Consider the following 27,957-nt stretch of genomic DNA (forward strand, 5'->3'; position numbering starts at 1 on the left):
GCTCTCGGAACCCTCTCTCTCGCCGCCCTGCTTTCCTCCCTCTCTCTCTCTCTCTAGTTTATTTATGCAGGAAAAGAAATTATTACTGGATTAGTCACGTAACACGTAAAACGAATGCGTGGATACCCGTGCATAATCCAAAAAAAAAAGAAAAGAGATTATTAATATCTACCGTCCTACCAATGAGTCTCCAGCTGTCGCCAGCGCAGTCTTGTTTAATATATGTGCATTACCTCCTTTGACCCATCAACCATAATTTAATCCCAAACTAGGTTTTTTTAATTTGGGTAAATTCAACGCTGCTGTTTGTTTTATGGTGATGGGTCATTGGAGGTCTTTGCTGTGATGGTGTGAACATTTATAATTAGATCTGTTGATTAAGAGTTACCATTGCTTTGCAGCTGCAAGTCATAATTGGTAGTTCTATGTTCGGCTCCTCTACCATGGTCCAAGTTTCCCAACTGGGGTTTTTACAATGTTGGTAGCATTGGGTTTACTTCAAGTTGGAATTTAGGCGCAGCTATAGGCCACTTGATTGCAAATTGCAAATACCCAGTTGGAATTTTTTATTTTTAGTGAATAATTAGGTTCTGGGTTGGTGTAATGATTGCTATATCTTGTAGTATTGTATTCTCCAAGTGAACTGTATTTTATGGGGTTATATATAATTTATATGTTGTGTTAGACTGTTCTTTCAATGGCTTATCTTACCCACCACCGAGCTGAAAATAACGGCTATGGCATCAATTGGTTTGCAGTGATACTAAAATTTAGTTATTACTGACAATGACATTACAATTTTTATACACTTTGCCTTTGATTTTTGTGAATTTTCAATGATATCATCCTTTTGTCTTTCAAGTGAGAAAAACAGGACGTGGTTGGAGGACAATTTGTGTATATTTTGCAAGTTGAGGTTGTGGATGTCTGCTAAACTTGACCATCACTTCTCCTGTCTTTTCTGTTTGGTGCTAGCATAAGTCTTCTTTGTATCTGGCATCGAAGGAGCCTGCCCCATAAGCCTCATTGTCATGCAAGGTCGAGAAATCTCTTATTTAGGACATTGAACTTCTAGAACAGTGCCAATCAATGCTGGTGCCTTCGCTTCTATATTTAAGGAAGTTTGTGTTCAGTACCATCCGTGTTCCTGAGCTTTTATTTCAGAGTTTCTGATATCAAGACAATGAAAAGCAGGAGAGGAAAGCGTTCTGAGGTAAGCTTGGGTGCTCCTTGGTACTCATTCTGGCCCCCTTTTTTTGTAACTTTGAGGTCAAGACATGGTTCGTTGAAGTTTTATAGGACAATTGCCTCTGTTTGCAGGCTTTCTTGCCTTCCATTTTGATGAAGAAATGGCTAAATATTAAGCCAAAGGTGTATGATTTTAGCGAGGATGAGGCTGACACTGAAACTGAGAGTGAGGACGATGGTATGATTTTAAAAATATGTTGGCCGTTACAATTCATTTTTCATACTTGCTCTGCTTGATCATGTTTTCTGCAATTTCCGTCAACGGCCAGCTTACTCTCTTAAAGATGAAAGAGTGCACCTGGGCGAGGATCATGCCCGTAGAATGCAAGGGAGCCAATCCGTATGCCCAAGTCAAACTTCAGGCAATATCTAATTCCCATGTCTGTGATTTGGTCAAAAAGTTAGGAAGAAAACACTTTTTTTTTTGCACAATTTAAGTTTGAAGTTTTATATATGTATCATCTTGTTCACACTATTCCAAAATATTATGTTATGCCTTTCATCTGTTCCTATTTTTGCAAAGGCCATTTTGGTTTAGCACCATTAGATTTTATTTAATCCTTTTGAAAAGTATCATTCAGGCTGGTTTTCTTCTCATGTTTCCTGTGCACATTTGAAAATTTTGTTTATACCTATTGTTGATGAATCAATGGCTTCAAATTTGATTATCAATCATATTGATTGGAACTTTTATTTAAGTTATTGGTTTTCTCAACTTTTCTGGATGAAGCTGTGGATCATTAACATTAAAATTTTTGTCAATCAGCTTCATCATTTTCAAATGTTATCCTGGAACCTCTATATATATATATGTATACTGTTATCTGATAATGAACAGCTTAAAGCTTCACTGAACATCATTTTTTCTCCAGCAACGACATCAAAGGGCTATCTATCGGGACACAGGAGAGGAATGTCCGAAACCTTTCGTGTTCAGTACATAAAGAAGAAGGATGTGAGGTTTGGTCGAATATTTGTCCGATTTCTGCATCAGCCTGGAATAAAATTTGACAAGTAGTAGAATTCAGGTCCTTACTATTTTGTGAAACCTAATTTTCTGTAGAGTTACAATTGGCTCTTGGAATGTTGCTGGAAGACTTCCATGTGAGGATCTTGAGATTGATGAGTGGCTTCGTACAGAAGAGCCTGCAGATGTTTACATCCTTGGGTGAGTAATTTCTCGTGTATGTTTTTTCTCATTTGATGTACTAATATTTGCAGCCATTTATTGTCATTTTTTCTATAAAAATTCTATATGCAATTGTGTTTAATTTCAATGTTTATCGTCTCTCTGTGTGTGAGTGCCTGTGTGACTCTGTGTGTGAATGTGCATGAGGGCATATATGTGTTTGTGTGTGCATGTGTGTCTGTATTTTTGTTTTTGGTGTGTCCTCAAAAGCCTGCACTTGTACCTTTATGTGTTTGATTGGTTGTTTATATGTCCAAGTGCTACTTCTTATCCCTTAAGTTAGATAGGTGTTATGTTGCTGCTATATAACTAATTAATCATATAGTTTTGGGGACCCAAAGTCACATTCTTACCTTGCTTTGTCCAAATGATGCCTTCCACATTTATAGGCAAGTCATGCAATTCCAGAGCCTACAAATAGATGGTGACCATTTATCTATATTTTTGCAATGACCATAGCTAAGAGATGTTGAAAAGTCCATGCAATCCTTGCAGTGACTTTTAGCATTCTGTATAGATGTCAACTATGTAAAAGTTGTAGAGAACTATCCCAGCAGAGAACCATGTGAGAGCTTCTGTCTACTCTGCATGCTGCTCAAGAATTCCATCCTCATTCCAAGTATGTGATTACTTGACAGCATGCTTGAATATTGAGGAGTGGTTGTGTTTATCTCGCGAAACATTCAATGACTGCTCTTTTAAGATTACATGAAATAACAGTCATGCCCAACTGTTTTCTTTTTGGATATTTTACTGCTTTGGTTCTATTATGATTACTTTCTTAGGAGCAGTACTTGATTAACATTTAATAAAGTTACAGGCATATCTTGATTAACATTAAATTAACATGAAAAATTAGTTAACCCTCGTTGCATGTGCTGCCTTTGGATCTTTGAGCTGAAACCTAAATCAGGTTATATTACTTTTCCTGGTTGGGCCACTGGTAAGGCCTTGTTCACCCCAGTTGCACTATGGAGTAAGGATCAACACCTTATCAAGTTGGAATTTTCATTTTTTTGGGGTCTGTTCCAAAATATCTAGCAAGCTTGCTTGCCTCTATTAGGGAACTCAAGTTGGTTTAAATTTTATTATAGAACCTGAACATCTATTCATGAAACATAGCAATTTGCAAGATAAGATTCAGAGCAAGGCCATGCACCCAGTGATCATCTTAAGGATCCTCGTCCCCCTTCTATACCTCATATTCAGAAAATGTTGTAAAATTGTCAATTAATGTGGATTGTGGACTTTGAATTAGGGGTCTCACTACTAATTATCCTGGGAAATGGTTGCAGAAGGGAAGGGATTTTACAAATAGAGTTAAAAGGGAGAGGAGAAAAATACCTAAATATATTGGACACCATCTCATGACAGATTATGTAGAAGTGTAGAACACTAGAATATATGAGCATGGGCATTTCTGTAAAGGAGCATTCTTTTTGTAGGACTACACTTCTTGCATATGGATCCAACCCTTCATAAACACACCGACAATTTAAAAATATAAAATTTAATTTCTTCAAGATTTCCTTGTTGCTCCTTTGACATTTCCCACGTACTCTTCAAAAACTTCTCCAATGATTTTTCAATGCCTTTGAGGCACAATAACTGCTTGTTATAATAAGAATTTTTGCTCTTATTTATTAAATATTGTAATTATTAAAAAATAAATACAATATTTTTTTATTGAAATTACAATCATGATAGTTATGGCTGCATTTAAAATAGAAGAGACATATTTTCTTTCATTTGCAAATTTCTGTGGGAGGAAAAGAAAGAGCATTTATTTTTTTTATAGAAAGTGTTATATAGATATTAAAAACTTCAAATTTTTTTGTACAAATATGTATCTATATTTAAAATAATATGTTTATATAGTGCTTTTTCCCATTGTGTCATATTGTAGACTCTTTGGGGGCATGTCATGCATCGCTGTCCTGTCTCTCATCCCCTGTGCTTCATAGGCTGAAATAATATCCATTTTTTATTTGACAACTAGTGTGTTCTAAATAATTTTCATTGTACATGTCTATGCGTGCATATGTAATGTTGTTTTCAACATGTGTTGTGTATATCCAATGCCAATTATGCAAATGATATGCATACCCTAATCAGATTCTGTAAAAATTTCATTCCCAAAATGTTGTCCATCTTTGAATTGCCTTGGGTGCAGAATTTGTTTGCACCGGGGGAATCTTCATGGTAGGTTTACACATGGATGAGCACTAACTTGACCCAAGAACTTTATTCTTCCCCTCACGTGTGAGTTCCAACTGCCCCCCCTTGAATGGAAACCGTCTTTCTCATGGGAGTAAGCCCAATTCTCCAATAGTTGTTCAAGTGAGCCTTACCCCCGCATCTTACATACCTCGGGTTGCATTTCATGTGCTTCCAAACCAATCCTACCTCTCACATCTTGACCCTATTCGGATCCTTCGGGCCTAGATGATCCTTATTGGCCTTGGTCACATACTTGGTCCTCCAATTGTTAGCACGTCAGGAGAATTAGCTTCATGCCTCGACTTTATAATGTTGTTTGCTCAGAGTGATCTAGGTGGTTTTGCTTTTGAAACAAGCATCTAACTCCTCTACCAATGTTTGGTTCATCCTTTGTGCCCAAACCATTCAATTGAGGAGTTTTAGGAGGTGTCTTCTGATGTCTAATGCCCTGTTGTCTGCAATACACATCAAATGGGCCACAATATTCACCACCATTATCAATGCGAATACATTTCATCTTCTTTCCTATTTCTCTCTCAACTGAGGCCTGAAAAATTTTAAACACATCAAGCACCTGATCCTTGGATTTTAAAGCATAAATCCAAAGTTTCCTTGAATGATCATCAATAAAAATAACAAAATAAAGTGCACCAACATATGTCCTTACCTTCATTGGACTGCAAACATTTGAGTGTATCAATTCATGTAAATTTGTTTTTTCTGGAAGGAATATGGCTCTTGAAAGAAACCCTTTCTGCTTCCCCGCCAAGCAGTGAACACATCTTTTTAGCTTTGCACTTTTCAACCCTGACAGCAAATTCTTCTTGGCCAAATAGTCAAGTCCTTTCTAACTAATGTGACTACGTCTCTTGTGCCATAATTTTGATGAGTTGTCACTCTCAACCGCATTCACATAATTTATAGAAGTAGAAGCATTCATCAAGTATAAATTAGCAAATTTATTACCTCAAGCCACAACTAGATTGCCTCTAGTAAGTCTCCATTGTCCATTGCCAAAGAAATTACAATAGCCATCATCATCAAGTCTTCTAGTAGAGATCAAATGCAGACGAACACCAGTTGCATGCTTGACATCATTAAGTACCAACCTAGTTCCAATGTTGGTCTCTAAGCAAATAGTCTCAATGCCTACTACCGGTACCATTGAATCATTTCCCATTTTCAAGACCCCAAAATCACCAGGAGTATAAGATGTGAAGAAATCCTTCCTTGAAGCCACATGAAAAGAGGCACCGCTATCAACCATTCATCTTGTCTCATGACAAGAAATATTAATCACATTATCATCATAGACAAGAACAAGATCATTTGCAATAGTAGTAGTAACATGATCATTATTTTCATGATCCTTCATCTCTTGCTTATCACCGCTACCTTTATTTTCTCTCTTCCATTTATAGCAATAGTATTTAATATGGCCAGTCTTACCTCAATAATGACGCTCAAGTTTTTTAAATCTTGACCTTTACTTGCTTCAACTTTTATCTCTACCCTTTTCATTTTTGTGTTTACTTCTCCCCCTGTTTTTTGTAACAAGCACCTCTGATTGGGATGAACCTTAAGATCTTCTTCTCATTTCTTCATTCAAAATGTTAGGACCCTGTGAACAACCAGAAAAATATGACACAAGAAATTTAACGTGGTTCGGTCAAGATCGACCTACGTCCACGGAGCACACCACAAATTCACTATTCGTCGGAAAAATACAACTTTCTCACTCCTCTCCTCCTCTCTTTCTTCTCTCTGCTCTCTAAGCTTCTTTTGTACATATTATAACTTCCACAGCTCTCTATTTATAGGGCTGATAATCAATCACAATTTAATACAATAAATTAGAAATTTTGGAGGTTACAATCATGGAGATAAATGGCAGCTTGCACAGCTTGCAAAAAACACGTTTCCAGCTTAGGCTCCAACTGTGTCTCTTGTCTCCAGCTACAACAATCTCCCACTTGGAGACAGAGACGCCTCCTCAACCAGTATCATGAATAAATGATGTGCTCAAAATATGTCTTCAGGCATGAAGACCAACTGAAGTTGGATCACAACTTCAGTTATTGTTGTCACCACCTTAGTTAACATATCGGCCGAATTTCTGCTTCCTTGGATTTTTTCAAGTATCAACACGCCGTCCTCTATCAGAGATCTGACGAAGTGGTAACGCAATCCAATATGCTTAGTTTTGGAACGAAATGCGGAGTTAAGAGACTTCATCTTGTCTTTCATTGCAAGCTCCCACTTGCTTGTATTTGCCACCTAACATGCTTCATTATAACATTCGGGCTCTCCTCCATCTGTAGGAAGTAAGTAATCAATATATCTTGTGTTTGATACATGAGACCGAGTAGATCTCCTAAGCTCTGGTACTGGAGTAGGAGGTGGTGGTGCAATAATTTGCTTCACATGTTCCTCTGCTTGAGGAATCTCGGTATTCTACCAAGGATTCTCGATGTTTTGCTAACGTGTCCTTACACCTTCTAAAACATCATCCATATCTATAAATGTTGTTTCAGACTCTGTAGACTCTATTGTGTGTCTATCTTTGTAAATCACCTTTTCATCAAAAATCACATCTCTGCTTCTGATCACCTTTTTGTTTTCATCATCCCAAATGCGGTATCCATATTCATCTCCATCATAACCGATGAAAGTGTATTTTTGGGATTTCGGATCTAGCTTATTCCTGACATGATCATTGATATGTACATATACAACACAACCAAAAATTTTCAAATGTGAAAGTCTTACCTCTTTGTTACTCCAAACTTCTTTTGGTAGATTATAGTCCAATGGTACCGAAGGACTTCTGTTAATCATATAAGCTGCTATGTTGACTGCTTCTGCCCAAAACATCTTTGGCAAGCCTGATTGCATGCGCATGCTTCTGGCTTTTTCTGTCAACGTTCTATTCATCTGCTTGGCTACGCCGTTGTGTCGAGGCGTACCTGACACAGTTCTTTCCATTCTAATACCATGCTCATAGCAGAATTTCTTGAACTTGGTGTCAACATACTCACCACCGTTATCTGTTCTTAGCTTCTTGATTTTCAAACCAGTTTCATTTTCTACCATCGCTTTCCAAATTTTAAAAGCATAAAAAATATTAGATTTATACTATAGGAAGTAAACCCATACCTTCCATGAATGATCATCGATAAACGTGACGAAGTAATGCTTTCCTCCTGTAGACGAAATGGTTGTTGGTCCCCATACATCTGAATGGACTAACTCAAGTCTCTCCTTCTTCGGGGTACTGATGTTTGTCTGGAAAGTGACTCTCTTCTATTTTCCAAATTTGCAATCTTCACATGTGTCAATCTTCACCGACTGTAAATCACTCAACTTACACTTCGAGTGCATCACCCTGAGTCCCTTCTCACTCAGGTGTCCGGGTCGTTGATGCCATAAGTTGCCATCATCATTTCCTGTAACAACTGTAATAGACATACATGCATCAGGAGTTACATAAAGAGTACTACTTTTCTTACCTCGAGCAATTGCCAATGCACCCTTCGAAATCTTCCATTCATCACCAATGAAAGATGTATTATAACCTTGATCCGCCAATTGACCGACTGAGATCAAATTCTTCCTCAGGTCTGGAATATACCTGACATCTCTCAATTTCCATACTAACCCATTCATTTTGATCTTCACTGTCCCCTTACCGGCAATGTTGCAAGGTTGATCATTGCCCAGATATATTTTACCTAAATTACCTGATGTATACTCCTTTAGGCAATCTCTGTTGCAAATGGCATGGAATGAAGCTCTAGAGTCTAACACCCAAAACTCCTTTTTGCTCTCCAAAGAGCAGATCAACAAATCATCATTTTCTGAAGCAACATTTGCTTCTGTCTTTGCCCTCGTTTCTTATTCTTTCTTCTGACTTCGGCACTGGTTCTTGTAATGACCAGTTTTTCCACAGTTCGAGCACTCAATAATTTTTGTGTTCTAGGAACCTATGTCCTAAGAACCTCTGAGATTTCTAGATTTAGACCGCCTGGGCGTAGATCTGCCGCGGTTGTTTGATCGTCCATGCCTATTTCCTCTGCCTCGACTCTCCATGTTCAAGGCTGAACTCAAAGTGGAGTCATGGTTCGACTGCATTCTAATTTCCTCCGTTAAAATCATGTTGACGACTTCATCGTATACAAGCTTTGATTTTCCTGCGGAGCTACTGATTGGAGTAACCACGCCATTCGAACTTTCGGGCAACTGACTGAGAATCAATAAGGCATGAATCTCATTATCAAACGTTATCCCGACTGAGGCGAGTTGATCCGACAACTCGTTAAAATTATTCAAATGACTGCTAAAACTTTCACCTGCAGACATGCTCATAGTAAATAATTTTTTCATGAGATGTACCTTGTTTCTGGCTGAAGGCTGCTCTTACATATTAGAGAGCGCATCTATCAGAGACTTGGTGGATGATATATGCTTGATATTGAATGCCACAGACTTTGACAACGTCATTCTAGTGGCTCCGAGAGCTTTTCAATCAAGCAACTCCCACTCATCCTCGTTCATAGATGCTGGCTTAGCCTTCAATGGTAAGTGCAATTCCTTCCCAAACAAATAATCTTCTATCTGCATCTTCCAAAAACCGAAATTGTTGTCATTGAACATTTCGATTTTTGAGTTCTTTTCATTCGACATCTCGATTCGCTGATCTAGATATGGAATTAGATCAAATGGATAGCACGGTTGGATTCAAAACGATTGAAAACCTTAGAAATGGTTCAAGTCGTTCAAAAAACGGACCCAAAATGACTCCAAAAAGTTTGGTCAAAGTTTAGGTCAAACTTGGTCAACTATGCTGACGTGGCAAGGATGATGACGTGGCACGGTCCGACTATTTTCGCACTATTGTGAAGGGCCGTGCGGCGCTAGCTAAAGCACTCTTGCTTAACTAGCCAGCCTATCGTTTACCAACATTCATCCACGAAGCACTTTCATTAACATTCATTCAGATAGTAGCGGAAATAGTAATCAATTCATGAAAGTCGTGGCAAGCAAGTAGTAAACATTGAAGCAAACGTAATTCATTAACAAATCCTCCGTTGACATGTTGTACTTAGCGAGGGAGGCAAGTAGGCTAAGCACGTTGACAATTGCTAGTGAGTTTTACAATGACTGATGAACACTCACCCTCCCCTAAAGAGGTTTTTATGTAATTATCATCCTGACACTAGGAAACATCAAAGTGACCGAAGAGTCATACTGCCTTATTTGGCTTACAAAGACTCTACTAGTAGAAAATAACCCTACACTAGTATTTACATGATGGAAACCCATCCTAAGCACACGAGATAAGCGGTCACAGGCAAGCATAATGCCCTAAACAAGCTTAGCTCGTGACATTCTCCCCCACTTATGCGGTCGACGTCCTCGTAGACTTTTGGCGGTAGGTACACTTCAACTTTGTCCACGAATGGCTTCAAATCTTCCACAAAAATCCAGCTAATTTCTTTGTCATCAAGGCACTTCCACTTCACTAGGAACTTCTGCCGCTTCTTCCTTGAGGATATGAACTTTCTATCTGCAAGGATCTCTTCAACTTCATGTTTGTCAAGTTGCACTGTCTTCAACTCTGCACTATTTGACTGACTTCTGCTCAGGTCGTTGGTGTTGGCGTTGAATGGCTTGAGGCAGTTGACATGAAACTGCGGTCTTCTCTCCTGATCTGCCCACTTCTTCATCTGCTTAGAAGTTTTCTCCAGATAGGCTTGGGCAAACTCTACATTTAGTCTCCATTCTCTGGTGAAGATGCACACCTTGGGACTCTTTCGTCTGTACGGCTTGCCCACTGTGTGAGGTAACAGCGGCAACTGGCCTGTAACAAGCTCAAAAGGGCTCTTGTTGCTTATTGAGTGCTTTTGGGCATTGCCACAAAATGGAGCCACATCAAGTAGTTGCACGCCATTCTTTTAGTTGTCGTTGACACAATGGCACAAGTACTCATCTAGTAGCTCTCTAAATCTCTTCATCTGTCCGTCTGTTTGTCGGTGATAACTCGAAGAGATGTCAAGATGTGACCTGAATATCCTGAAAAATTCTGTCAAGAAGTTGTCAATGAACATTAAATCTTGGTCACAAATAATAACTTGGGGAACACCCCAACGTTTCACAATAGTCACAAGGAACAATTGTGTCGTCCCCTCTTCCGAACAGTACTTTGGTGCGGCCATGAAAGTACCATACTTCTTCCGCTCCCCCTTGTCTTGTTGGCAAGTGAGACAAGTTTTGGTATAATCAACCACATCATCTCACATGTGCGGCCAATAATACCTTCCCAGTAGTCCTGTCATTGGAGTCATTCTCCGCGAATACCCCTCAACGAACTTCCTGTAGTATCTAGTAAGGCCAAGAAAGGAATGCAACTCCTTCACTGTCGTGGGGATCTTCCGTTCTTGAATTATCCTTACCTTCTCCATACCCCTCCGGATACGACCTTGTTCAACCACTTGACCAAGGAATTTGTTGCTCCGCCGAGCGAAAGAGAAATTCTCCTTCTTCAAATCCAGACTGTTTCCCCTCAGCCTGTCAAACACCTTTCGTAGATGCTTTTCATGTTTCCTCTGAAACAACACCGATGCTCCCAACGGTGTTTTGGAAGGGCGAACACATCCCGCTTCCACTTCATCAAGCTGTTTCCCCAACTCTACTATCTCAAGAGGCGCAATCTGACATGGCCCTTTATCAGGTGGTTTCATTCCTAATAACAACTTGATCTCATGCTCCACAGTCCGTCGTGAAAGCAAATTATGAGGCAGCTTATCCGGCAACACCTCCTTATACTCATCCAACACCACTTGGATGGTCGTAGGCTCCAACCCTTGGCCTACTTCTTTGTCTACCACCACTGTGGCTAGACGTGTCTGCTCACCCTTACCCAATCTTTCATTGAGTTGTATGGCTGAAAGGGACTTCCCGTCGTCTCCTTTCGTTGCAACGACTTGTACCATGCACGAGTGATCTCCCATCAGACACAGGGAACCAGCCGAAGGCATCAACACTGCCCTCGTCCTCCTTAGGAACTTCATTCTTAGAATGACTGGAAAGTCATCCAATGGCACCGCTGTGAAATTCGCATGACCTTCCCACTGTCCAAGCTTTACAATCACTTGCTTGGCTACTCCCAGAGTAGGCTAGGCTATAGAGTTAACTGCTTTCATGCCTCTTGTATCCTTCTCTAAGGATAAGTTGAGTCTCCATGTTTCCAACTACGAAACAAAATTATGAGTAGCCCCTGTATCCACCATAGTGCGAGTACTCTTCCCATTTATCCTCAAGTCCACAAACATTAACCCTTTTGCTTGTGTAACTTTTGGTGTTTTTTCCTACTTTTCCAATGCGCTCACCAACCGCACTGAACCCACCCTCGGGGCATCATCCTCTTCCACTTCCTGCTCTACAATGGAAGCCTGTAAGGCATTAAGTGATGCTTTGTGAGGGCACTCAAAAACTCTATGAGGACCTCGACACAAGAAACACTTAAGTTTACTCTTCCCCTTTCCATTGGGTGTGTTAAACCCTTGAGAAGACGAAGCTTCCTTTGAGGTTGATGATTTAGAGTCGGCTCCCCCACTCTTGGGTTTGCCATTCTTGAAAGACTTTCCACTGTTTCCCTCTTCGCCAAACCGTTTGAACGAAGCGGTCTCATCACCAGCGTAGTCTGTCAAGTGTTCTATAGCCGCTTGTGCAGTTGACAAGTCTTGAACCCTTTGCCTATGAAGTTCAGTTCTTGCCCACGGTTTCATCCCCTCAAGAAAATAGAACAACTTGTCCTTCTCTGACATATCCCGAATATCCAACATTAAAGCAGAAAATTGTTTCACATATTCGCTGATCGACCCCGTATGCTTGAAATCTCTCAGTTTTCTCCTTGCATTATACTCAACATTCTCAGGAAAGAATTGGGCCTTGAGCTCTCTCTTCAAGTCTGCCCAACTATCAATTACACAGTTTCCATTTTCAATTTCTCTATACTTGGTACGCCACCACAGTTTGGCATCACCAACCAAGTACATGGTCGTAGTATCCACCTTTGCCTGTTCTGAGGCCATTCTCACAACACGAAAGTACTGCTCCACATCAAACAAGAAATTCTCTAACTCCTTGGCATCTCGGGCACCCCAATACGTCCTGGTTCTGGCACCTTGGTCTTGCTAACTCCCGGAGTGTTGGAGTTCCCCATAGCAAGAACCATCACATTCATCTTTGCATCCAGATCTGCCATCCGGGCTTGCAAAGCTTCCACTGTGTGGCGAAAGTCCTCTGACAAGTCGCCTAGCAAACCTGTTTGATGTTTTTGTGATCCCATCACCTCATCAACAAGTTCTCTCATCTGGGCCACCTCCGCGGCCATAATGTTGGTTGTTGTCTCAACCTGTGCTTCCAGCACGCTGATCCTCTCGGCAGTGTTTGGTGCCATGGTCACTTACCAAAGCTTCCCAAATCCAACAAGGAAGGCAATCGAATTCACGTAGCAACTCAACCTTGGGCTCTCACCAAGTGTCACCGACTTGGCTCTGATACCAAATGTCACGGTCCGACTATTTTCACACCGTTGTGAAGGGCTGTGCGGCGCTAGCTAAAGCACTCTTACTTAATTAGCCAACCTATCATTTACCAACATTCATCCATGAAGTACTTTCATTAACATTCATTCAGATAGCAGCAGAAATAGTAATCAATTCGTGAAAGTCGTGGCAAGTAAGCAGTAAACATTGAAGCAAACGTAATTCATTAACAAATCCTCCATTGACATGTTGTACTTAGCGAGGGAGGCAAGTAGGCTAAGCACGTTAACAATTGCTAGTGAGTTTTACAATGACTGATGAACACTCACCCTCCCCTAAAGAGGTTTTTATGTAATTATCATCCTGACACTAGGAAACATCAAAGTGACCGAGGAGTCATACTGCCTTATTTGGCTTACAAAGACTCTACTAGCAGAAAATAACCCTACACTAGTATTTACATGATGAAAACTCATCCTAAGCACACGAGATAAGCGGTCACAGGCAAGTATAATGCCCTGAACAAGCTTAGCTCGTGACACGGTGGGTCCACCTGCGTGGCACTGTCCCACCGTCAAACGTGACAGTGACGTGGTGGCTGACTCGGTGACGCTGACGCGGCCGGGTTCTGAGACGGCGGGTCAGATTTGGGTCGGGGACCGATTCTTGGGTTGATCCGGTCTGAGTGAGTCGCCGGGTCAAGTCGGGTTTTTCTCAGGTCGAGAAAAATACAACTTTCTCACTCCTCTCTTTCTTCTCTCTGCTCTCTGAGCTTCTCTTGTACATATTACAACTTCCACTGCTCTCTATTTATAGGGGTGATAATCAATCACAATTTAATACAATAAATTAGAAATTTGGGAGGTTACAATCGTGGAGATAAATGGAAGCTTGCACAGCTTGCAAAAAATGCGCTTCCAGCTCAGGCTCCAGCTGTGTCTCCTGTCTCCAGCTACAACAATAAACACTACTCTTGGCAAGCTCCATAGTTTCAGTACCATTAGGAGCAAAATTAACAAGTGAAACTCGAAAAATTTCCCAAGAATCAATTAAAGTAGCAAGTATCCAAAGTCCTATTGACGTTGAATGTGATTCGAATATTATAGTAAATTGGATAACATCCAGTAAATGCTTTTTATGGTATTTGTGGGATTTTTGGGAGCAGTTTATTGGTGTGTTGGAGGGTGTAGATTTTTCGATAAATCATCTCTATAGAGAAGGGAATAAAGTGGCAGATGCGTTGGCTCAACAAGGTGCCATGGGGAGGAATAGTTTGTTTACAAATAGTAGTCAACTTCCTAGAGTTATCAAAGGGTTGTATAAATTAGATAAGATGGGTACGGCTTATATGAGGTATGTTTAGTTGATTTCCTTTTGGTATTGGTATAGGATTGTTTTCTTCTTTTATTTGGTTTGATGCATGAGGTGTTTTATTGATTACTTGTAAGCTCCAAGTGTCCTTTTGTTTCCACGGTATTCCTCCGCCATAAGTGAGGGTTATTAATAAAATTAAGAAAGGAGGTGCCGCCTTTTTTTACCAAAAAAAAAAAAAGTATCCAAAGTCCTATAATCTTATCATCAAATTGTATGCCCATACCCAACATTTGATCAATAACTCCTTGAAGTTCATTTAAATGATCATTCACATAACTTTCTTCTTTATATTTCAACTTCATCATTTTTTAAGAAAAAAACAATTTATTATTGCCGGTCTTTAAAGCATACAAATTTTCAAGTTTGTCCCACAAAGTTCATGCATAACGTTCTCTTCCACAAAATGCTGAATAAATCCACAAACTTGCCTATGCTCAAAATCCCATTCCTCATCAGTCTTGGATCCGGGTTTTTAAAAAGCAAAAATAGGTAAATGCAGAGCTTTCACAAATAGGAGATCTTTCATCTTATTAGTCCACAACTGATAATTTGTGCCATTTAAATTTATCATCGTACTTGCGTTGATATCCATGTTTATACCAAGAATAAATCAAACTTGCTCTGATACCACTTGTTAGTGCCGGGGGAATCTTCATGGTAGGCTTGATACACATGGATGAACGCCAAATTTACCCAAAAGCTTAAGCCTATTGGGTCTTGGGCCCAATCACCCATCATCCACTCTATTTTTCTAATGTGGGACAAACTCTCAAGTGGAATTTTCCACAGAATTTTAGTGTGCTAGACATTTTGAGGGTGATCTACCTCATTTTTGAATGGTGGCCTTGAATGCCTGGGATATTTCAAGAATCAGCATGATTGTCAGTCATTCTCATGTTTGCCTAGTATTCATAGCTGATTTCTATTTTTTTTATGAATAGTCATATCTGTCTGAGCTGAGGGTTTATTTCCTGTTTTTCCAGTTTCCAAGAGGTGGTCCCATTAAATGCTGGGAACGTACTAGGTGCAGAGGATAACAGGCCAATTCCGAAATGGGAGGCAATCATTCGTAGAACCCTGAACAAATCTTTGGAATCTGAAACTAAATACAAATGCTATAGTGCCCCACCCTCTCCAGTCTTGAGGACTTCATCTGCTGCTGATGTACTCGCTGATGAGGCTGATACTACACTAGAGATGATGAGCAAAGATTCTGTTGGAGTTGCTAACGGCTGTGATTTTGAAATGTATGAATCGAATGGAATGATTGGTGCAGGGAAGAAATTTTGGTTAAGTAGAATGTATGGCATTGATGGTTATGCTAGATTAGACTGGCCTGAAAAACATTCATTGAACAGAACTCCACACATTATATCATCTGGCTCAAAGTTGCGGAGAGTATTTAGCAGTTCTGCAAGGGTTGGTTTCGATTGGATGGACGACCTTTCGCTTTTCGCTCCTCGAAATATTGCATTGAGTGGTGGTGGATTGAAAAGATCACACCATAGTTCTGGAAATCTCTGTTTGATTTCAAGGGAGCAACCAGAAAGGCCTGAAGTACTTGATTGTCTCTCTGATGTTTCTGATAGGTTTTCTGAAGAGGAAAATGATTCTTTTTTGGAAAAATCACAAAATCAAAATGACAAAGTTGATATTAAACCTAATGCCAATTCATGTCATAGATATGTGCGAATAGTCAGCAAGCAGATGGTTGGGATATATGTATCAGTCTGGGTACGCAGAACATTGAGGAGGCATATCAGCAACTTGAGAGTCTCTCCTGTTGGAGTTGGGATTATGGGCTACATGGGAAACAAGGTATCTCTGTGTCTTTCAATCCAAAGAATGCACCTTCATGCATGGACATATGAGTGAAAAAAAATATTCTGCAATGTGATCTTTTAAAACCTAAAGTACTATGTGACTTTAGTCATCCTCAAGATTTCTGACATGTGGACACACATAAGAAGCAGCAAGAAAATTTTCTAGCCATTTTTATGTTCAGCACCTCTGCAAGCCTTACTCTAAAACAGTTATTGAAATCACCAATATCATTTAATTTTTTTTATTTTCTTATTTTTTTCGCTAGGTGGAATAACATTCTACTGCATCATCATACAAAAGGGCTTCACCTTTCATCACTAAAAGGGGGAAAAAAAAGTGGGTTGCACTTGCATTCAAACATGATTTTATTTTTTTGGTTAAATGGAAATTTTTCCAAATACCGGAAAAAAAAAAAATTCTAGAGCTGAAAAAAAGGTTGTTCCTATTTTGTAAAAAACTCTGCATTATGCATGCTTTCCTAATACATCAAACTTTTTTCTGCATCTTTATTCCCATGTTAATTTTACAAAAGGCTAATCACACAGAACTAGAGAGTCTCAAACTTTTTTGCTGAAATCCATTTTCAAAAATATTTTTCCTAACCCTAAATTTAGCATGCCTGCAATTATCTTGCTTTGATTTCTACTCTAAATGATAGTAGTGCTTGTCCATATTATGTTGTTTTAGTGTAACTGGTGAGCATCTGACAACTACAATAACATAGAATAGCCAAGCTTTTCACCATTATGTATACACTTTCAAATTATTGAACATATTAGTGTTGATATATCACATATCTAACTAAAATCATGACCATTGATGCAGGGATCTGTTTCTGTTAGCATGTCTCTTTATCAGACGCGGCTCTGCTTTGTTTGCTCTCATCTGACCTCTGGTCACAAGGTTGGGGATGAACAGAGGCGTAATTATGATGTACATGAAATCTTACGGCGCACCCGTTTCTCATCTGCTTTAGATGATGATCAACCGCAGACAATTCCTTCTCATGAGTAAGCATTGATTTGGCATTAAAATAGTTGCATAAGAATTGTCTTTTTATAGAAGCCTAATATGTTAGAAAAATATTCAAGCACCAAATGTAAATGCAAGTGGATGAACTTTACCATAAATCTGTAATTTTAGTTTTTAAAATTCTTTGATATAAAACTGGCAATAAAAATAATTCATCAGGTCTCCTTTTCGGATTTGCATTAACCGATTTGTTTTGTCTTGTTCAAATACAAAGTAAAGATAAGAGCACCTCAAATATCTTCTGTGATATTTTGATTTAAATTATTTTTTTATACTATGTTTAAATTATTGTTATATTGTATAGCAATATAGCATTGAGCCTGATGCCAACAGAGACAATATAATCGTAAAATAATATTGGATTTAGGTATTCCGTTTATCTGTGAGAAGACCTGCTGCCCAACAGTTTGAATTTATCCAAGTAGGACGATAGACACAGGTTTTAACTGAAGCGTAACATATTTAGGTTGGGGAAATTCTCAACCAACCGGAGATACTGAGTTATTCTGGTTCATGATTCATAGCTGATCCATTTATGTTCTCGCCTCTTGTAACTTTTAAGTGTTTTAGCCAATTAACTTGTGCCCTAGTGCTCTACTGCCCATATAATTCATCTAATAATGGATTCTGTTTAATTTTGATTACTTTTATCCCAAAATTTTGTACAAAATTGATTTTTTTTAGTTCTTTCATTCAAATACAGCCAGATATTCTGGTTTGGAGATTTGAATTATCGTCTCAATATGTTGGACAAAGAGGTGAGGAAGCTTGTTGCAAGAAAACAATGGGATGAGCTTATTGATAGTGACCAGGTTAGACTCAAGATGCTTCTCTCTTTTTGTGCAATTATGGTAAATTGTTCTCAGCCAGGCTAACCTTGTCTTTGTGATTATCAAATCTTTATGCATTTCATGTGACTGGTATTATGCACATCCATGCCCGAGCATTATGAATTTATGAAAATAACATACACCAACACCATGTATGTTTGAATTGTTTTGAAACTAAGAACATGATTTCTTGAGCTAATTGTAATGGTCTTGGCCCCACTTAGTGAAGTATTGTCCACTTTGGCCCAATAAGCTCGATGGTCTTGCCCCATAGAAGGTGCTCACAAGGTTGAAGCCTAAGCCATCCTTTATATGCCTAATACACGCCCAATCTTCTGACTAGAGCGAAATCCACCTATAAAAAAAAAGGGCTTCATTGGATCTAGGATTGTGATGGGCTCTCCAGTTTGATCTTTGACGCTTTCATGTCAGTGTGGTACCAATGCCTCTATGTAGGAACACCTCCCCCCCCAAGTGGCAATACCCAATGACTTTGATGCCAAATGTAGTGGTCTTGATCCAAACTCCTTAGCGCCTCATGGTTTTGTCCAGTGTTTTAAAAGGCTCAATCGAGGCTCGCCTCAAGGCACTACATGCCTAAAACACCTTGAGGCTCAATCTAAAATACCAAATTCTAGAAAGGGTAATGCATTATATGCTGAGGCTAAAACATTTTTGCAAAAGGCATGCCTTTTTAGTTGAGGCTTATGCATTTTGGGTGTGTGATTCTCAAGTAAAAATTGGTTAAAATTTTTTAACTACATGTTTGTATAAAAGGAATTTTATATTATGAGATGATTCTAGAACTCTTGAACCTCAATATTTCCAAAATAACAAAGAGTTGTATCTTAGATCATGAAAATAGTTTGAACTTTGTGATAGTATGGCTATCTCTTGTCATGATTTATGTCATATATTCAAGTTAGCAATTTTTGAATGGCCGAAAAGTAGTTTGCAGAGTATATATATATATATATATTTTCTTTCTTATATCATATTTGTGATTTTCTTAATTTTTCTTTCTTTTTAATTAAAAATAAATCCTTAAAAGGCTGACACCCCAACGCCTTAAGGCTTACGCCTCGTATTTTAAGGGTTAAAACACCTTGCCTTGCGTCTTTGCCTTTTAAAACATTGTTTTTGTCTCATAAAATGTGCATCACAAGGTGGAAGTCTATACAAAATGTAATTGTATTGGCTCAAACTCTTTTGGGCCTCGTGGTTTTGCTCCATAAAAAGAGTCTCACAAGGTTGAAGTCTATACGATCTTTATATGCCCAAGATCTCCCTAGCACACACTTGAGTTGCCCAAGATCTCTATACCATCATATTATATATGCAGGAACCAGAATCATGCCAAGATTTAATTGAATTTAGATTTGATTTGGTCCATTTGGATATGCAAATAGAGCTTGTGGATTTCATCATAAATTTAATTGGATGGATATTTGAATTTTTTACCAGAATATATTATATTAATTGTACAAAGATTTGGCTGCATTATGCTAACCTTAAGTTGCACATTGTGAATGGATCTTTTAGTGCTGATCCAGATCAGCTAATTTCAGCATCCATGAGATTGGGTTTAGGCTGAATTTTTGGTTTGTTCTGTGCAATATATTTGGATTTGTTGAGACAGCCATACTACCTAAAACTACAAGTAAATCAAGTTATCTTTTAAAATACCAAATAGAGATAGTTATCACGTCGTATGTGCGTTGCCAATTCAAATTCAAGCCTACCATAAGATCACACGTGAGATTTCAGCTGCTTAAAATGATAAATCTTAAGCCTGTATATTGTCACTGCAGATTGACTGAAAAGGCTGAACTGTTCTAATTTAAGGTCTATTTTTCTACTAGTGTAAACCTGCATAACTTGTTTTGTGGAGGATGTGTTGTCCTCCATATCTTGTACTTGTTTAGTCTTCAATGGAATTTTTGTTGTCTAAAATTTTTCGACTGATGGGGAGAAAGTTCTACTCTGAATACTTTGGTTAGAGGGTGAAACTTTAGTATTGGTCCATTTGAGTCTTCTGACATTCTAATCAGTGGAAATGACATTGGATAGTTTCAAAGAGAGCATTTTCATCGAAAAGTTAATATTTTATGCGGAAGTTTATGGCATTGTAATTAGAAGGATTTGATATTAAAGTGTCATTATTTGAGTGTCAATAGCCCCCAACAATAGTAATAAAATGGTTAATCTAGTCACCCAACCCCTTGCCACTGACCATCTAGTTGTTAAACTTGAAACGACCCAGTTGGCTTAGTCAATTTTCAGTTGTCTCATTTGTGCCTAGCAGCTTGATTGTTTAATGTTTTCCTAGAATTATGTTAATATATGAAATTTTTGGGCCATCAAGCTTAGTCTATCCAGCTTAAGACTTAAATTCATAGAAGCAACAGTGACAGAACTAGTTTTTAGAAGCTTGATAATAATTTGATTGCTTGCATGATTTACAGAAAATTTTTACTTCTAGACAATATGATAAATTGGGTCCTGAGCAGCATTAAAAATTACTAATATATCTTAAGAAAAAGAATGCAATATTAATTTGTACAAAAGCAAGAAGCAAAAAATTATTTCTGTGTGAAAAAAATAATATAAACTCCTATCAAAATTTTAAAATAAATTTTAGAAATCTAAGTTATTTATTCTGGCTGTCTGGGTTTGCTAAATTATTCAGAATTCAGATTGACCCTCTAATCTGGAGGTTGGGCCATGACCTGGTGATCTATCTCATTGACAGGATCAATTCTTGGTTCTAGTTTGACGACTCTGATTTAGGGTTGTTCCAATTCTGACTGAGCAAACTGGTCAATGAGTTCTTTCACATTTTCCCCGAAGTTATTTTATGTGCATTACCTCCATGAAAGTTGGATATCTTATGAATTTTAATTTAATGAGAATGTGGTTTAATCTTTATTAAGGAATATTAATGACATCATGATATGTGTGGCAGCTTAGCAAAGAGCTCCGCAGTGGGCGTGTATTTGATGGATGGAAGGAAGGGGTAATAAACTTTCCGCCTACGTACAAGTATGAAATCAACTCTGATAGATATGTTGGTGAAAACCCAAAAGAAGGGGAGAAGAAGCGATCCCCAGCCTGGTAAGTTCAACCTTGGGATCCACTGGATTACAGAACTTGAAAATGAAGAAAAGAAACCACAAATAAAAGACATATTTTGCTGCATATTGTGCTTTTTTTGTAGCATTAGAAAAATTAGCTTCCTCTGTTTTTTTTTTTTTTTTTTTTTTTCCAAAACAGAATTATCACAAAATTTATGTGCACTGAGTGCTGGTGAGTTTACCATATTTCAGCTATTAGTTTTGTAATTTTTTTATTTTCATATTGCACATCAACATTCTAGATGCCAATCAGTCTATGCAAATTGGGTTAAGAGATTGGCTTATGGTGGTTCTGTTGCCTCAATTGAACATTTTTGGCCAAGAAGTCACTTGATATTGAGAAGTCATACAGCCAATTGTTGACTAGGTTTGGGAGTTTCCCCCCAGTGCCTCTGTTTTCAAACCCTAATTCCTTGAACAAAAATTGAATATGAATGCTTTTTTTGAACTTTTAACCCCAAGATGTATTTTTTTTTTAAATTTGTAGACTGTAGGTGTTCTTGGATGATAACCAACTTCACAGGGGTTCTCTTTGTTTTGGCTCTCTCTCTCTCTCTCTCTCTTGTTGAAACTTTCTTTTCCATTTTTAGTCTAATTTTCAAGTTTTAAGAAATTTTCATCATTGCTTCAAGTTTTAGGAATTTTCACTGGTAGATTAGTTTTTGACAGGTACTGAGGTCATGCAGGTGTGATCGTATCCTATGGTCAGGAAAAGGCATAAAACAGCTTTCTTACAACCAGGCAGAACTAAGGCTTTCAGATCATCGGCCTGTCAGTTCAGCCTTCTTAGTTGAGATTGAAGTTTTAGACCCTCAGAAGCTCAAAAGGGCTCTCAATATCACTAGCGCAGCAGTACATCCTGAGATTTTCCTTGATGAAGAGGGGGAGTTAGAACTTTAGCATATTAGAGGTAATCAATTTATTTCTGATCACATAAATCATTATCTGAATTGCAGTTGTTGGTGCTGGTACTCCTAAAGAATTGGCCAAAAAAAAAAAATGAAAGCCGCATGGATCTTGATTGCCCTTTGATAGAAATCAGCACTTAAAAGTTGAATGCAAAATTATTAACCAGTCACTGATTTGGTGGAATGATGGAAAGGAGGTTTGATCTAGGAGTTAAATTGTGTTTTTTTATGTGGATAACTGTTTACAGTACTGCAGCATTACTGTTCATGAGAGCATTTTTGGGTGATTTTTATTTCACTATGGGTCCTGTGTTAAGGGAATTTTGGGTCCATATTATCAGTTATTTCTGGAGTTCTATTTTATGTAGTCCATTTTTTATGGTCAAGATTAGTTTAGTTTTAATAGTGGTCATTGATTATTGTTAGGGTTAAGCTACCAAGAGGCTTATATAAGATTCATATTATTTATTTTTTTTTTTCACTGGATAGTGGAATGAAGAATTGTCTAATTATGTTTTTTGCAAAGGTTTAAACGCTAGAAAGTGAGAGACTTTCTTCTCTTAGGAGTGATTTCTAGGAGAAGTTGCAGGTTCACACTGCTTAGCCCATTTAAAAAAAAAAACAAACAAAAAAGAGTTTTTGCTTACATTATAAAGAGTTTATATTGATAATATGGATTGGTTTCTAAAACGTGGATAATTGCCCATTATACTACTATTGATTAGAGTTTATATTGATAATTGCTCATTATAGCATTATTGATAATTGCCCATTCGAGCAGGGAGTAAACATAACTTTGACATGGATGGACGACTGGCAACGAATCTAACAAACATCCCAGAGGCAGCCCTTGAAGGTCATTACTTTTGTGCCAACATGGCTGTGCTGTTTTTGAAGATGATTGCAGGGATTAGAATTGATTAGAAGAAACTCAAGTTAAAATGTCTGGCTTGGGGTTTGTGAGAGCTATTGTTTTGTCACTGAGCTATTGCATGCAAGGTTGAATGTACATATCAAGACAGAAAATTCTGTTCAAGAGAACATTGTAACAATTGTGACGTGCATATCATTTCAATCTTTCATTTTTTTTTTTTTTTCTATTTGTTTTGTTTTGTTTGTTTGTTTGTTTGTTTGTTTTTTGTTTTTTTGTTTTTTTTTTTAACTTTTGGTTGTTGTACCCAATTTCTATACCATTGTAATATACACGTTTACCCCTCTAATACAAAAATGTTGCATTAGATACACTTCCGTGGCTTTGCAATATACATATTTTACCATTCTTTGCTTACAGTTTCATTTTTTGACTGTCCCAAATGCATATCTTGCGGACAGAGTGCAGATAATGCCTTCCTATCCCTTTAGAAAGTGGTAAAGAAATACTAACTAGAGTAACTTAATTTCAATTTCCAAAGTATATCCATTATCCCAGCTAACCATCCTACCCCGATATATATGAACATCTGCATTGGGCCAAAGTGTTCGCCTACAATTTCTTATCCCTAAAGAAAGTGCTTGAGCTGATGGCAATAAATTGCTGCTTGGACACTCCCAGAATTAACTAGACGGCAATATTCAGTTAGGTTAATTTAGCTGCATCAACTTTGACCATAGAGCATAAGGGAATTTCTTTAATGTTGGTTGGTTTGAAAAACATTAATTAAGTTATTAAAACCTCAGAAACAGAGGCACGGTGCATATCTTTCTGGAACGCTGAGTCCTATACATAAGAGCAAGCTAGCACCCCATTCCTTCCCTCTTCACTGTACTCTCAGTGAACTTTTGCAGTCTAATTTTCATTCTTTCAGTTTTTCAATTATCATTAATGGGTTTTCTGAGAGTGGTTTTTGTGATTGCACTGTTTGTGATTTTGCATGGCAGTGGAAGTTTGAGCGAAGATGGAGTTCTGGTGTTGGACTACTACAAAGAGACATGCCCTTCAGCAGAGGGCATTGTGAGGCGTGGCGTCAGGGTAGCAGTTATCAAAGATCCTCGCATGGCTGCCTCCCTCCTCCGTCTACATTTTCATGATTGCTTTGTCATGGTTTGGACTCTCTCTCTCTCTCCCCCCGGATTTTGTAACACATGGATTAAAGACAGGCTAGTTGCAGGTAGCGTACAATGAATTATTTGCTGTATGTAATTAGTCTCTATATGGGATTTAGGGGTGCGACGCATCGATTCTTTTGGACAGCTATGGGGAGATGGTGAGCGAGAAAGAAGCAGAGCAAAACAAGGATTCGCTGCGAGGATTCGAGCTTATTGACAGCATAAAGTACAGGCTGGAAGAGGCTTGTCCATGTACTGTCTCATGTGCTGACATTTTAGCCATTGCTGCTCGTGATGCTGTTTCATTGGTATACACACTCTCTCTCTCTCTCTCTCTCTCTCTCTCTTTCTCTCTCTCACTCACACATACACTCATTTTGTATTATAGGTTTAGCTTTTCTGAATAAGAACAAAGAAAAAAAAAAAAAGCAATATATGATTAAAATTCGTAAATCCTAATAACGTATTTAGTTTAAAACACAAGTATTCCAGTTAAGGCTTAGTTTGGTTTCCTTATGATTTTTAAAAAATACCTTTTAGGAAAGAGCGGATGAAAAAGAAATTTTTTGATATTGTTTTAAAAATATTTGACCTCTTATGGAAATGAATTGTTAGAATGGAAAAAGTTGACTTTAACTGAAGTAAAAATGTTCGAGGATATCTAAAAGTTTTAAAATGACTAAAATAAATATGTATTTTTAGGAAATATAATTAATGTATTGACAATTTTCTAAATTTTTTAAAAAAAAAATACTAATAACAACGGAATTGGATAATTTCTCGGAGGAAAATTTAGCTTTTAATATAATTTTTAAAAACTCACAAAAAAAAAAAAAAAAAAGCTAAAAGGTGACTTTTAAAAGTTGAAAAAAAATTGTTTACCAAACACATTTGATTAATTTTTTCTCTTAAAAAGGAATAGTTAAAGTAAAAAAAAAAAAATGGGGAGCTAAACTTGCCCTAAATATATGTTTGATTTGAGTCAATTTGATGATCGAGTGATTAAGATTAGAGGTTTAGCTTTTTCTAAATAAGAACAAAGAAAAAATTGTAATATATGACTAAATTCATAAATTATAATAACATATTTAGTTTGAAAACACAAGAATTCAAATTAAGGCTTAATTTGGCCTCCTTATGATTTTTTAAAAACACCTTTTAAGAAGTAGCCGATGAAAAGAAATTTTTTGATATTGTTTTAAAATTATTTGGCCATTTGTGAAAAAGGAGTTATTAGAAAGAAAAAGCTAATTTGACGAGACTTTATTTATAATTAAATAGGGTCGGCTTGATTAGTTGTAAAAAATAATTTTCATTTTTATTTTTTCAATGATTAAAAAATAGTTAACTAATTCTTCATTTTTACAATATTTGTGTGAAATAAATGAATAATAAACAATTTGGCACTATTTACAAATGGAAATAGTTTTATTTTTAATTTTTCAAATAATTAAAAAATACCAACTTATTTTCTAATTTTTAGAATTTATATTAAAAAAATTATTATTTTTCTAGATTTATAATTTTAACTTTTTTTAATATAAATATTGAAAAGCTAAAAAAATAAACTAAAATTTTTAGAATTCTTTGAAAAATTTTAAAAAAAAAATTTCCCAAACTTGACAAGATCTACATATTTATCAATTTAGCTATCCGCAGACATGATAGGCATTGATATTTAACCTAATATTTAGGATCTGTTGGGATTAAGAATTTTACTTAAAAAATAACTAAAAGGAAAATAAGGAGGAAACTCATTTACCCTTATATTTTCCTTCTATATTAAATATTATCAAAAATGAAAGTTTGTTTTAATATGTTCCAAAATAAGAAAAACTAAACCTTAATGACCGATAAAATCAAAGTTTGTTTATATATTTGGTATAATTTTTTATTTTTATTTTTCCTCACTTTTCTCAATAACCAAACATGAAAATGTGAATTCCTTGAATTTTTTTTTTTTTTTTTTTCCTTTCCCAAATATTTTCCAAGTCTCAAAAGGAGTCTTAGGAAAACAGCTTATCGCCAAAAGGAAAAAAAAAAAAAAAAAAAAAGTGAAAAAAAAGGAGGTAAACTCCCTCAAAATTGACGTCGATTTCAATGTCAAAAAATATAATTATATTTAATAATTAAAAATTCCATTCATAAGACTCATTTATATATGTATATATTTGATACATCAAGCATATACCCTGGATTTAGTATGATTTCATCATGCATAAAAAATTACCTAATTTAATTAAATACATACACATCATAAAATCAAATTAGATCTGGTGCGTGTTTTGATAAATAAAATGGACCACTAAATTTCATAGCTAAACCAAACAGATTGATCATCAATTTTTTGCTTGCATGGCTGAAAATGAAGAGAGGTGGACCAAGATGGCAAGTTTGGCTAGGCAGGAGAGACTCACTTGAAGCAAGCTTCACTGGAGCCAACCTCTTCATTCCTTCACCCAATTCCTCATTAGAAATGCTCATTGCCAACTTTAAAGATCAAGGCCTTGACATTTCAGACCTGGCTGCTTTATCAGGTAACCCATTTCAAAATACACACGAGCACAAAGTGCTGCACTCACTACGCCATAGCATCTCTCTACCATTGCAAGTCTACTATGACCAAATCACTGCATCTTTTTCAAGTAGTTTCACTTAAATGCACCCTAATATTCTCTCTACTAAAGAAAAAGTGTACTGGCTTACATGAAAGGATTTGTCAACAGGCAGCCACACCATGGGAAGAGCAAGATGTTTAAGTTTCAGGGAAAGGATTTATCATGACAGCGACAATGACCAAGAACACAATCAAGATACTCACAAGCTCCACACAACTTTCAGAAAAATTCTGCGGTCGATGTGCCCGGAATCCGGCAGAGACTATAAGCTGGCACCTCTGGATTTCAACACTCCAGCCAAGTTTGACAACAACTACTTCCATAACATCCTTCAAGGCAGAGGCCTGCTGCATTCTGATAACGTGCTGATCACAGAAGACATTGAAGGAGAGATGAGAAGGATGGTGTGGGACTTTGCGTCTCACCAACACCATTTCTTTTCGTCCTTTGTTAATTCAATGGTGAAGATGGGTAACATCAATGTGCTCACTGGAGACCAAGGGGAAGTTAGGAAGAATTGTAGGTATGTGAATATCTAGGTTAACATCAATTTGACGAGTTTATCTTTCTTAACATACAAAAAATAAAATAAAATAAAATAAATAGCCTGCGTATTGTAAAGAAAAAAGCACTTAAATTTCTAAATAAAAACCTCAATCAAGGTTTCAAACATCTTATGGACCTCCCTTGAAATTTCAAAAGTGACATTAATTTCCCTTTGACAATATTTGATATTTTTGAACACTTATATCTCTTAAAAGACTTGTCTGTTTACAAAATATAAAAAACGGTTTGTGTCTTTTTTACAAACCTAAAGAGAGGTTTATGAAATTCAAACCTCAAAAGAGGTTAAAAATTTTAGGTGAGATCAATATATTTTTGCTACACAAGTGTAGGATACATGTGCAAGTAAGGTCGGGTAAAATTAAATACCCTATTCTTCAGCCTATTCTTCTGCCATGAAATGAAGTTGATTTGTGATCTC

The 27,957-nt window shown here is 37.2% G+C and overlaps 2 protein-coding genes across 6 annotated transcripts; both read left to right on the forward strand.

The window, feature by feature from the left end:
• LOC131163885 (type I inositol polyphosphate 5-phosphatase 2) lies at positions 1-24,259 on the forward strand. 4 transcript variants are annotated; one of them, XR_009139167.1, is made up of 12 exons: positions 880-1,213; positions 1,321-1,426; positions 1,518-1,610; positions 2,121-2,208; positions 2,312-2,416; positions 15,564-16,398; positions 17,230-17,414; positions 18,140-18,248; positions 21,232-21,380; positions 22,087-22,310; positions 23,090-23,164; positions 24,187-24,259. XR_009139167.1 is itself a non-coding variant. In XM_058120693.1 (11 exons), exons 1-10 carry the CDS (start codon positions 1,184-1,186, stop codon positions 22,298-22,300), a joined length of 1,914 nt encoding a protein of 637 aa, XP_057976676.1. In that variant the 5' UTR covers positions 1-1,183; the 3' UTR covers positions 22,301-22,310; positions 23,090-23,552. The 4 variants fall into 4 exon arrangements, 2 of the variants coding, with proteins under 2 accessions (XP_057976676.1, XP_057976677.1); XM_058120693.1 differs by lacking the exon at positions 24,187-24,259 and having other exon boundaries at positions 1-1,213; positions 23,090-23,552; XR_009139168.1 differs by lacking the exon at positions 24,187-24,259 and having other exon boundaries at positions 879-1,213; positions 22,070-22,310; positions 23,090-23,552.
• Positions 23,088-27,643, forward strand: LOC131163886 (peroxidase 20). 2 transcript variants are annotated; one of them, XM_058120697.1, is made up of 5 exons: positions 23,088-23,164; positions 24,187-24,349; positions 24,471-24,662; positions 26,726-26,891; positions 27,081-27,643. In XM_058120697.1, the coding sequence occupies exons 2-5, from the start codon at positions 24,302-24,304 to the stop codon at positions 27,509-27,511; spliced, it is 837 nt and encodes a 278-aa protein (XP_057976680.1). In that variant the 5' UTR covers positions 23,088-23,164; positions 24,187-24,301; the 3' UTR covers positions 27,512-27,643. The 2 variants fall into 2 exon arrangements, with proteins under 2 accessions (XP_057976680.1, XP_057976678.1); XM_058120695.1 differs by lacking the exon at positions 23,088-23,164 and having other exon boundaries at positions 24,131-24,349.
• Positions 27,644-27,957: the final 314 nt, after the last annotated feature.

Source organism: Malania oleifera, chromosome 9 (assembly GCF_029873635.1).
Source record: "Malania oleifera isolate guangnan ecotype guangnan chromosome 9, ASM2987363v1, whole genome shotgun sequence".
NCBI lineage: Eukaryota > Viridiplantae > Streptophyta > Magnoliopsida > Santalales > Ximeniaceae > Malania > Malania oleifera.

Coding starts and splice junctions, on each gene's coding strand:
- LOC131163885 (XM_058120693.1), top strand. CDS start 1,184: ATGAAAAGCAGGAGAGGAAAGCGTTCTGAG. Junction 17,415..18,139: donor CAGACAATTCCTTCTCATGA/GTAAGCATTGAT, acceptor ATTCAAATACAG/CCAGATATTCTGGTTTGGAG. Junction 21,381..22,086: donor AAGAAGCGATCCCCAGCCTG/GTAAGTTCAACC, acceptor GAGGTCATGCAG/GTGTGATCGTATCCTATGGT.
- LOC131163886 (XM_058120695.1), top strand. CDS start 24,131: ATGGGTTTTCTGAGAGTGGTTTTTGTGATTGCACTGTTTGTGATTTTG. Junction 24,350..24,470: donor TTCATGATTGCTTTGTCATG/GTTTGGACTCTC, acceptor TATGGGATTTAG/GGGTGCGACGCATCGATTCT. Junction 26,892..27,080: donor AGACCTGGCTGCTTTATCAG/GTAACCCATTTC, acceptor ATTTGTCAACAG/GCAGCCACACCATGGGAAGA.